Source organism: Oreochromis niloticus, linkage group LG10 (assembly GCF_001858045.2).
Source record: "Oreochromis niloticus isolate F11D_XX linkage group LG10, O_niloticus_UMD_NMBU, whole genome shotgun sequence".
NCBI lineage: Eukaryota > Metazoa > Chordata > Actinopteri > Cichliformes > Cichlidae > Oreochromis > Oreochromis niloticus.
Window position 1 is genome coordinate 18,715,961 of NC_031975.2, and position 12,177 is coordinate 18,728,137.

General features: G+C 40.3%; 1 protein-coding gene across 2 annotated transcripts in view; it reads right to left on the bottom strand.

Moving 5' to 3' along the window:
- Positions 1-1,222: 1,222 nt before the first annotated feature.
- The window catches only part of LOC100696184 (transcription factor COE1), an 88,247-nt gene continuing 77,292 nt past the window's right edge, over positions 1,223-12,177 (bottom strand). Inside the window, exons 12-17 of one of the 2 annotated variants that reach the window (XM_005452634.4) lie at positions 10,870-10,935; positions 10,621-10,783; positions 9,538-9,720; positions 8,610-8,807; positions 6,556-6,624; positions 1,223-5,155 (exon numbers count right to left, since the gene is read on the bottom strand). In XM_005452634.4, the coding sequence (XP_005452691.1) occupies positions 6,557-6,624; positions 8,610-8,807; positions 9,538-9,720; positions 10,621-10,783; positions 10,870-10,935 (678 nt within the window). In that variant the 3' untranslated portion in view covers positions 1,223-5,155; position 6,556. The remainder of the gene's footprint in view (positions 5,156-6,555; positions 6,625-8,609; positions 8,808-9,537; positions 9,721-10,620; positions 10,784-10,869; positions 10,936-12,177) is intronic. The other variant, XM_005452635.4, reaches the window with a different exon arrangement.

The following is a 12,177-nucleotide window of genomic DNA, read 5'->3' on the forward strand; positions in this document are numbered from 1 at the left end:
GATTTAGGACCCAAATGTAGAATGCAGAATCAGGCAAAAGTTAAATCACACTGCACCTTTAATGCAGGTGGATCCATAAGGAAAAACACACAGAATCTAATGGTATCACTTTATAATATGGCCCATGACAAAATGTTTAATTCCCCTAGACTCAAATAGAATTTAAACGTATTTTATTTGAAATTATGATTATGTTCATGTTTGTGATTAAATTTGCCTACAAAGACTTATGGGTAAATATACAGTATTAGAATAAATGGTTAATTATTAAAGTTTTACACAAAAGAAGAAATAATTACACCGTAAGTAATAGTAAGTACTGTGGAACTTTAGAATTTTTTTCAGGAAATAATTATACTGTAAGCAATTTTAAGTAATGTTGAATTTCCAGGAAGGTTTAGCAAAAAGAAAAAGGAAAAAAAAAGTCTGAAAGTAATTTGTACTTTTAGGGGCAGAGGTCATATTATGTAGAACGCACCAAAACAAAGCAAACAAATCGATAAACTCTACAAACAAGTATAAATAACAATGACTAAAGGAATTTATATCTAATAAGAACAGATGATTGTTTATTCTGCTGTGTTAAATTTTGGCTTTGCATATAAATTAAAAAGCATTCTATTAGTGTTTTCTACATTCTCACAGTCCTTTTGAAAAGAGTTTATCAGGATTTGTGACAGGAAAAAAGATAAAGTTTGACTTGGTTGCATCATTTCAACATCATACGGACCCATGCCTCCAGTGTTTATGGTGTTCATTTTTTTCTTGTAAGTAGGAAAGGGAGACGAGCCCTTATCGCATGTGTAAATCAAAAGGTAAGGTTAAGCCACAAGTAGTTGATTTACAGTGATTTAAAATGATTTACAGAATTTTTTTCATGTAAAAAGTTGAAATGTTACTTCATTATTCTATTGTATCTGCCAGTAATAATATGTAGATAAATATTATGACATTGTAACTTCAGATAAACTTCAGATAAACTAAACTGAAATTCATGGGCTGTATTATAAAGGGCTACCAATCCAAAGGACTTCTTAACAGCCAGGGAACAAACACAAGCAGGTTGACAGACAATAATACAAAAACTGTGGGGAACACAAGTGGACACAGCAGGGTAACAAGACACAGGTGATGAAGCAATGTCTCCATCTGTGTCTTTTCCTTGCATGTGTGTGTTGCATGTTGCATTCTATGTGGCACTTTAGAGACAGTAACTGACACCTTTTCACAGAGAAGAAAGAACTTTAATTAAATATAGTGAGAGTCAAAAAGTTATTTTACACTTCAAAGTTCAAAATAATGAGAAAAAAAATCATCATTATCATCTTTACAGTAGTTTCCTCTGTACTCTTCCCCTCCATACTGATACTGCTGATAACGTGTGTGTAGAAGATGCCCACCACTCTAAGCCCGAACGCAGACAAGCCATGATAAATGGTGTTACTTTTGTTAGACAAGTGCTTTGGATCTTACTTCCTTTAACAAAACGCTCTATTTAGACCTTCCTGTACAGGTATTTATATATGTACTAATAAAAAAAGCAACCAAAAAAAAAAAAAACATTCCTCGGCTTTTGAACGTCACACTTTTCTTTCAGAGGAAAAAGATGACAGACAGTCACACGCACTCACAGGCACTCCACAAACAGAAGAGTGGTCACCAGACCCATATTTGAGATAAAATAAATAGGTGGCTCATTTGATTTAAAGGGAAAGAAGAAAAAGAGGGCAAACATACAGATTTAATATTCCGGAGGGAGGGTGAATGAACAGAGGAAGGAAGCAAAGAGAGGACATAAAACCCGCTAAAGCAGGAGAATTTTCCTTTATCCCTTTCAGCCTTCATTGAGCAACTTTGTTCAATCCTAAAATCCATCAAATGGAAGACAAACACGAATAATCATAAGGACATATTCATAAACTCTACATCTACATAATGCAACAAAAAATGGTGCTAACTGTAACAAGAATGGTACAAACGACATCATGACAAAAAGAAAAACATCCGCCTCCTAACGCGATATAAAAGTACACCATGGCTTATTTTAGTTTGATTGAAATTAGCAGTGGAAGTATGGCTTTTAACAACAGACACTATAATACAAAAACAAATAAGATTAATTTATAACATTTTAATCGTGACATGAGACAAATAAAATAAGGAACACGTCTGCGGCTCTACAGAGGTGAGTTTTCAGGATTTTCCTTCTTTCTTTCAGGGATTTTTCTTTTGCTTCCTGACATCTCAAAGGTTAAATTTTAAGACATTCTACTGGATTTTTTTTAAAAGTGTTTTTAATCCCAGTTGTTGGGTTTTGCTTTACTGACTTACTGGTTACTGCCCTTTGCTGAGGAGATGAATGTAAGAATTGAGGCGTTTTAAGTATTTTCTTCCCTGTTCTTGGTAGTAACATTATGGCATTCTAAGTCCACATCACCTCAGGCTATAATTACAGATGACATCTGTTTATTGAACAAGTGATTTTCTGTTCAGAATCAAATTCATTTTCAGATTTCAGTTTGAGGCATGTGCCAAAAGTGATGTCACAACTGCTGGAGCACTCTTTTAGTGTCATTTCAGCTTGTCGTACACCTGTCGATTTTTGTCCCCAGGGAAGGGGGTGGGAGCAGGTTGAAGATATGAGTGAGAGATTCCCAGACGAAGAGAAGAATGAGCTTGAAAAGATGAGACTTTCCAGAGAAAACCTATACCCACACTGATGTCATGGCTTTTTGCGAATGGCGGGATCTATCATTCAGGACGAGCACCACTATAAACAGTGACTGGGCTGTTGTGACATCACATTTGACATGTTACACAACCAGTGCAGGGACCATAAACCATAAACCTGGCTTAAAGATGTGCTTGTGTGTTAAGCACGGACAGATAACTTAAAATGGCATTTTCATTTTTTATGATGTGTGACAAGAAAAAATCCCCAAACATCATATTAATAATTGTGGCGTAAGACTGTTTAAGCATAAATGTCTCAAAAAGGGCTTTGGCAAAAATAACATCATATTTTAAGACTTCAAGACTGTAAAAAACACACACACTGCAGCTAATTTTTACACAGCGGGCATTTAAGACATGTTGCTGGCTAATTGTTCTGCGCTGCAAAAAATGCCATTTTTTTATACCTCAAGTCACAAATAGTGCAAAATACTGAACCGACGAGTCATCTGAATGAAACATAAACATCAGAATTACAATATGACGTCCCTATCAGGATTACACAGTATATCATTTTTTTTAATGATGTAACAAAACTATGAATTACAGGTTAGTGATGTTGGCGATCATTTCATTCTCTATATGTGAATACACAACTTTTTAATCATTAGTTATTATTAATTTCTTGCTCTCCTGTGTGTTTTGTCCTCTCCTCCTTCCCTCACCACTAACAAGTCGCAGCAGTTGGCTGCCACTCCTTAAGCGTGGTGCGGCTGGAGGTTTCTTCCTGTTAAAGGGAGTTTTTCCTTCCCACTGTCGCCAAGTGCTTATTCATAGGGGGTTGTCTTATTGTTGAGGTTTCTTTCTAATATTGTCTTCACGATCTGAAGCCCCTTGGAGCGAATACTGCTGTGATTTGATGCTATATAAATAAAAATAAAAAACTGAATTAAAGTAACGATTAAGCACAAATACAACTTGGTCAGGTGGAATGAAGAGCATTTCTTTGTTAGTATCGCATGTTTTCTTGACCTATCCTAGAATCACACTTGTATTACTGCGGTCACTACAAAAACGTAAGCTTTCTTCATTTGAGTGCAGCTGCTGAAAGGTCTAACGTTGCTGTTCTTCTTGCTAGGACTCGTCAGCATTTGTTTTCACAAACGCTTTTTGAAAAAGACGATTGTTCTTAATCCTCAGTTGCAATGTTCTGAACTTGACATTTGTTGCAGCGCAGCACTTTTCCCACTCAAGTTTCAAATCAAACTAGATGAGAAAGCAGGCAGGAAAAAAAGAAGCACAATCTGATTGGCTGGCTGATAAAAATAAAAAATGAAAATGAAATTTAACAAACACAGCAAACCAAAAAAACCAAAGAAATATTTTTTCAATTATGACAAAACTCAAGAAAACAAATCTCACACATCAAAATAAAAGTCAAAATTGCAGCAGTCTTTTAAGACATGTTCTCCCTCTCATAGAGGTCTCTGCGGCTGTATGCGTCTCAACCAGTTGCTGTAACAGGGATAATTGAGGGTAGGGGTCAAATCCTGAGCAGTGAAGCTGCTATTGGCACACAAAAATAATGTACTACTGTGTGGGAAAGGATCTGTGATCATTTGTTTCCTTTTTACATGCATCTACTGTCAAATCTATCTTCTACTACAAGTGAAGCAAGTCTCATTCACTCTTGAGTTATCTGTTGGCTGAAAGACTGAAGCTGCAGGACAGATGTATGTAGAGGAGGCTCAAAGTAAACTTCTTAAATGGCTAAAACTGGAGCATCAGATGCAGACAAGAAGCTTCCTCTTTTTTCCTCTTGGTGGTGGCAAGGATTTGGCAAAGAGAAGTAAAAGCATGTGTGAGTGTATGTCTGGTTTGGCTTGTCTGTGTTGGCTGGATTTGACCCTGTGACTTCATCATCATTTTGACTCATCATCACTTCATCATTATCAGGTATGCTTCACATTTTACTCCTTCATTAAAGACAAAACTTCTTAAATAGAAACCACCTCGTGTAGGTTACAGTTAGAAGATGATTATCACACATAAACTGTTGCGTGAAAAGAAAAAAAAGTCAACAAACACTCATGGGAGGAAGTGGATTCTCTCCAAAATAAATACACTTCCTGTGTCCTTGGAGAGTTGTAAGAGGCGTGGCCGTTCTCCTATAAAAAGCATCAAGGTGTACAAAGTCTAAACAACTTATTTTCTTGCAAACAGTTTGTTTTTTGTTCTTCTTCTTTTTCTCTCGAAGTTGTTTTGTTATGTTAGAAAGGGCCTGAGTTGGGTTTGTTCCTTCAAATCGGGACAGCTCCTTCCATCGCTGACCGGAGTCAGACTCACACTGAAGCCTCCACCATGATCAGTGAGAGTGTGCTTGGTTCAACTTTCTCTCTCTCTCACTCACACACACACACACACACACACAAAATCATGCACACACACCTTTACATGGGTGGGACGATCATTCCCGGGATTGCTGTTGGGTCGGAGAAAGAGGGAAAAAAAAGAGAAAAGAGGGAGAGGAAGGAGGGGAAGAGAAGGAAAAATAAACTGTTAAAAACACAGCCAAATATTTCATCATCATAAAAAATCCCCCCTTTAAATACATCAATATGTTTTCCCATCTGCGCAGCTGTGTGACCGAAGCGACATTTAAAACATCAATAGACAAATAAATCAGTAAAGTGGTGCGGGGACGCATCTTTTAAGCTCACACACATTTAATTCTGCGTCGCAACAGTTGGCATATTTTAACTGTACGTTTGTACGTGTGCCTGACAGATTGCATCATGGCATGTGCTGCCTTTAAACCCGAGGGATGGGTGTCAACATGTGAGAAGCAGAGCTCAGCCCAAAAGTGACACACACGTACACGTCGCACACACAGAGCCGCGTTTACATCACTTCAGAGGACATTACTTTGGACATTATGTTCACTTCCTGGAGAATTACCCCAACCATAACAACAACTACTGCTTGCCTGACCCCTACCTTTGCCCTGCACATTATCCTTGGTGGGCCCCCGTAATGGTGCTTTGAATACAGAGGTATGTTCCCATGAAATGTGCACAGCAAATTGGAGAAATTATTAAGTGAAAAGCTTTTTATTTCACAGTGAGTGAAAACTATCAAGAAAAAAAGGGATCGATTTTTTTTAGTACCAGCATGACAAAATTGTTTCAGTAAAACCTCCAGTTTTTTCCTTTCAGTCACACACACACACACACACACACACACACACACACACACACACACGCCATGGGGCAGGTAGACTGACTGTAAAAACTGTCAAGAGAGTCGAACAGCTGTCATTGTTGATCGCTCCCTAGTAAGCTGGCAGTGTGTGATCACCCAGTGTCTGTGACAGAGGAAAGTGTGTGTGTGTGTGTGTGTGTGTGTGTGTGTGTGTGTGTGTGGAGCTGTAAGTGGGATGTGTTTATTTCAGCTGTGCTTTGAGGCTACGCTTTGAGTTCCCACACCCCCGCACATGCTCACTCTACACACACGCTCACATACAGCTACACAAAGCCAGTGATGTTGAGCAATAAATTTTCCACGCCAAATGTCTTTTTTGGGTGGGGGTCTTTGTAAATATCTAACTTCCCGTCTTTCTTCCCAGCCAATGGGAAGACAGGGAGGAGTTACCCAGTGAAACAAATTGCTTGATCTGTACACGAGAAGAATGAAGAGTTGGCGATGAGGCGGGAGAGAGGGAAAGAAAAGCCGTACAAAGGTGAAAAGGCAGGAAAGAGTTTGAGCAATCGTTTAGTGGAAGATGTGAAACACGGCAATGGTTGCTTCAGTGAAATTAGTTGAGTAAATGTTCCAATGCAATGAGTTAACAGAGCTGAAGGAAGAATCAGTAGAGGAACATACTTCAGGTGAAGGCCAGGCCTTGTAGAGAGCTGGCTGTTGAGTACTTGCTAGAGTCCACAAATGTTTGATCTGGTAGAGAGAGGAACGGAGAAATGATAAGAGTGACAGTCCAGAGGAATAAAAAAGAGGGGAGGTTAGAAGTAAAAAGAAAAGACAGGAAAAAGAACTGAAAATGTTTTAATCCAAACTATTAAGCAAAACAAAAAGAAAATTTGGATACAATAGTTTAAACTTTTAAAAAAAGCTATTTAAATAGTTTAAACGTGGTGTTCTCAAAGTTTTGGTCACTGCTTGGCAATTTACTCTTAGTTACACAGGCCTAGAGACCTGTTGGCAACCATGGCACTGCTCCCAAAGAGGTATTGAGGTTTCCAAATGTGACAAATGCACACTTTGTCTGCCATATTGGACATGATGCATTCTTCAAATGGCTGGCAGTGGTTGCTGGAGGTTGGTGACTCTCACAAATCACCAAAGTTATTGTTGCCGTCTGTAGTTTTTCATGTTTGTCTGCAAATACTTGCTAACTACTTGCTGAGTGGGAGTACAACTTGAAAAAGTGCAACATAAAACGGTAATAGAAGGTTTGCCTTCAAAGTAAAGGTTATACCTGTAACCAATATGGTTCAAAACACGTGACATTTACTTTAAAGTCAAACAATCTCCATTTCCAGTTTGTGTTACACTTTTCACAGTTTTACTACAGTTTGGAAAGTAGACAAGTAGACCATGCTATAGACGGACTCTACAGCATGGGTGAGCATTCCAGGCCTCAAGGGCTAGTGTCCTGCAGGTTTCAGATACCAGGCCTCTAGAGAACTTCAAGACATGTTGAGGAGGTAATTTAGCCATTTAAATCAGCTGTGTTGATCAAGGACACATCTAGTCCATGAAATCAGTCTATGCAACCGATTTCAACTAGGAACAGGCAGCAACCTCCAGAAACGTTAAACCAGCTGGTTAGGTAGCACATACCTTTCCATAGCAATGGCAGGCTGTCATCAGTTTGCCAACTAGTCTCTAGGCCTGTTTGACCGAGGCCTTGGGGAACCAAAAATATTCTGAGGGCTGCAAATATTAACATCCAACACAGTTATTTAGCGTTTGTCTGTTTCAGGTGAAGGTGGCTGTCATCTTTGTGGTTGTTTATGGCGTTTTAACCATTATAGAGACTGCAACATTTCTTAATAGCAGCTGTATTTGTAAGTGTTGGATAATGTTTAGTCTGCTATGAAACAGAAGAGAAATGTTACCTTGGTCTCATTTTGAGCTGCTATATAGCACAATGTGACATGAGCTAGGACTGAAAGAAATACAGCATTGGATTCTTTTCTTGTTGCACTTGCAGCTTCATAAAATGCTGCCACTGACCCATTAACCGTACTTTTAGAACACTGAGTTAAAGTTCAGCGTTTACATTTTACTTCCTTTTCCAGTCATAAACTTATGTCGGTGTATAAGGGCTATTCTAAGTGGCAAGGCACGAGAATTTTCCAGATTCATCTCAAAGATTTGGAAGGGATATTTTTATTATTCAAAAGTGGCAAATTTAAGAGAGGAGAATTAGTTTAGCATTTTTTAAGTTGGATAAGCCTCATTACACCACAGATATTGTTGCTTGCAGTGTTTCGGGCCTGCAGTGCAGCAAAGAGAAAATTAATACTAATGAGTGAAAGTCATTTTAGCCCAGAATCACCTTATTACCATAAGCATGCAGACTCTCGAGACTCTGACTTTGAATTGAGTCTATTTAGAATAGCATTGTACCCGTTTTCATTACAATCCAGTCAATAGCTCTTCCGATATTTCACTAATAAACAGGAACGCCACAGGGGATGCTGGGACCAGTTTGGACCAAAGAAGCTCATTAATCTAAAATATTTAACTCAAAAACAGTGTGTGCATGTGCTCACAATCCAGTAAGGATCTGAGAGGAGTTAGAGGATGATGTGACAGACTAGTTGAAAAAACAGGAACAGAAATCATCCTAAACTCATGCGCTGGGGAAAATCCTACCTCGAAGCACCATATGATAGACTCACATGGTAAATTACCTTGAAGCCCGTTGCCATTGGCACTGGTGCAGGAGGGCGGAGGGGACGACGAGGGCCTGACTACCGGAGCAAAGGCGGACTTCTGTTTAACTGCTGCTGACACCATGTTGGCTGGAGAGAAGGAGAAGACACCAGAAGAGGAGGAGCAGTTGGAGGGAAGAGAGGTGGAGGAGGCCATAGTAGGACTGGATGGAACAACTGGAGAGGCAGGAGAGAGCAGACAGAAATTAAAAGAAAAACGATTAAAGCTTCAGAAAGTAATAGTTTATTCTCTTGTGAATTAAATGGGAGCACCTTCTTCTCTATGTGAGATATAAAGTGTGCTCATGGTGTGCAAATACAGGCAAAATTAGCTTTTCATTGTAAACAAATCAGGTTCCAGAGTTGTCAGATGTCCATCTATTGCATGTGGCTTAAAATGAACTTCATGGGAAGTGTCACCAGATGGTTCCAGTCTTCCAGTTTACTCTTCTCAAACAAAAAAATCTCGCTTCTCTCTACGTGGCTCCACTCTTCCCTCCCTCTGTTTTTTTTTTTTTTGGTCTTCCTTTCTGCTAAATGGAAATGGGATGCAATTAACCAACAGAGGGAGAAGAGGTGTGGCTGTCAGATAAAAGGCACTCTGGGAAGGAGGGAGGAGATGGACGGAGGACAAAATGGAGCGATGAGCCATGAGTTGGTGATTGTTTTTGAAGACGCTGCGACAGAAAGCCCCATGGGGGAATCTCCACACAGCACATCTGAGACTTTCACTTTCTGTCCACAGGCATTTTGCGTGTGCGCGGTTCAGAATGTGTTTGTATGTGAGTGCATGGCGCTGCTTTCATCTGAGTCTGAAGGTACTGACGGTGTATGTGGGCAGTGTGGAAGACCTGAAATTAAATGGCAGCGGTGCAAGCACATTGTAAAGGTGCACAGATCCACTCACTAGCATAAGGCGAGTTGGCTGCAGAGCCATTGAGGAAAGTGGGCGAGCCTCCCAGGTTGGTCATGCCGGTGTTGTTGGCGTAGCCATTCATGGTGCTGGTGACTGAGGTGTAACTGGTCTGCTGAGGCGTGGAGCTGGGCACGTAACCGTGGGGTGACACACTACTGCTGCTGCGCACAAAACCTGCCGGAAATACGGAAAAAGGACTGAAGTGATGCTAATTAAAAACATTTATGATACACATCTCCACACACGGGAAGTTTCAATTTAGCATTTTCCTGGTTGCAGAACAGAGCTGCACAGAAAGTGGAACAGTAGAACCATGGAGTGTGTTGATGCTGAAGATTTCCAGGGATTCCAGTGCAGCCAAGGAACAGACTTCCCGTTCCATGTATTGTTCTTTTTTTTATAAATTAAAATATAAAATAGTGAATAAACAAAACTAAATTGGCAATGGGCCTGAGCTAGAATTTCAGAAAATGAAATCCCTCTTTTGCTTTGCACAGTGATTTCTTTTCCCTTGCCAAGAGGAAGATTGACATGGTTTGGACATGTGCAGAGGAGGGAAAGTGGATATAATGAACAAAGGATGTTGAATATGGAGCTGCCAGGCAGGAAGAAAAGAGGAAGACCTCAGAAGAGGTTTGTGGATGTAGTGACATGCAGAGGTTTGGTGTGACAGAGGAGGATGCTTGGGATGATCCGCTGTGGTGACCTCTAAAAGGAGCAGCTTAAAGAGGAAGAAGGTGTAGCTGAAGCCTGTTTAAACATGATTGATCAGTAGGTCAGGTAGCTCCAAACAGATACCAAAGATTTTGAGTCTTGCCTTCAGATTCTGTATATAAATATATATAATAAATATATATGTTCATAGAGATTAAATACTATGGGATGGCTGATAAAGGAACAAATATCCTGCCTTTGATTTAAAACCAAAAAATTACAAAGTTCCCTGTAAACTGATTTTAAACATGTCCCTGCAAATATGTAATAAAATGAGCTCATATGGTGTTTTTAGGCTGCGCTGTAGCGATGTTAAATATTTAATGGCAATTGCTAAACAGCATGATGACAAATTCTTACCCTGATTGGCTTGCGAGGGTTCGGATACGTTGACGGACAGCTGCCCGGTGAAAGAGTTGACTCCCATCATGCCGCTGTGAGTTGAACTGGAAAGCTGGGTGTGTCCTCGTGGAACGCTGTAAAGAGCTTCTGCGATGTCTGCTGCACGTTTGAGGATGATCTCCTTCAGGAAGAAGAAAGCGCTTTAGAATGAACACAACAGCAAAGTACTGATTTCCCTCTTTCCATGCGGTGTGTGTATGTGTGTACCTGGTTATTATGAGGCAAACCATAGAGGGCTTCCACCAGATCTGCTGCTCTCTTCAGAATGACCTCCTGACACAAGGAGAGAAAAGTTGAAGACAGCAGTACGTATTACAGTTAATCACCTGTAACTGTCTCCTTCTTTCTACTTACATTTCCTTAAGAGACAGGAAGTATGAAAAACCTTGAATCCATAAAGTAAAATTGAGCTTCACACACATGAAGGCACACCCACCATTTCCACTTATAATAGTTGCTAAATGATACACATGTGCAATCCCTTTCCCCTTACTTCACATCCATTTTACCATCTACTCACGATAAACAAATTGCTCCTCAGTCCTTTTAAAGGCAGATTACCTGCTGTCAAGTCAAGTGCTTTTATGTGCCTGTGCATCTTAATGACATCTTAAGGTGACAGGTATTTAAAATATACTCTGAAGTCAATTTAAAGTGCTGCAGGCTCTTCTGCTGTGCATCTCTGTTCAAAATAGACCACAGTCATGTGAGTAGTTTTGGTCTCGTGCTGCTCTGTTTAACAGGCCAGGTGACCAATAAAGCCAGATTAAGCTCATTTTCATTCACATTTTCTGGATCTTGTGATGGAAAGTGCAATCAGTTATTTGAGGATTTGATGCCTTCCCCTCCCCCACTTGTTCATCTCAGTCTTCCCCACACCCTCCCCTTCTTCTGCTTTCCTAGTCCAGCTTCACGTGTTTCTCCTCCACTTCCTTTTTGCCATTTTGCACACACGCTGGGAATCATCTCCTCTGTCTTCCACTCTATTTTGCTCTTTTGCCAAGCCTCTTTATTGTTTCTCCTTGCTTCCTCACCCGCCCGCCCTCTTGGTTTCTTCCTCTTTCTCTCTGCGCCCACCCCGGGGTCTAAGGTCTCTTGTTTAACAGTTAATGTGTTGTCGTTTCCACAGCGTGAGGCTGCCCGGTGACAGAGAGAAAATTACTCTGTGCTTCACAGTATTAACCTGCACCGTGTGACACGCTCACACACGTACTTACAGTTGGCTGCATGTGTGCTCTCCTGCGAGTTTGTGCCTGGTGGAACATATTGCCTCTCCATCAGTGTGTGTCTCTGTGTGCGTGTGTGAGGTCACAGAGCCAGTCAGCAGTTTTAGTGTGCCTGTCCACGGTGCTAAATTCAATCTCTTACACATTATTACGGTCTGGCTGCCTCTCTGTTAACCTCTCATTATTAGACTGGTGAGCTGAGACACACACACACACACACACAGAAATCTGATCCTGACTGTTCGAGTGGTTCCAGTAAGGCCAGTAGCTGATAAACGGGAAGGAAAGA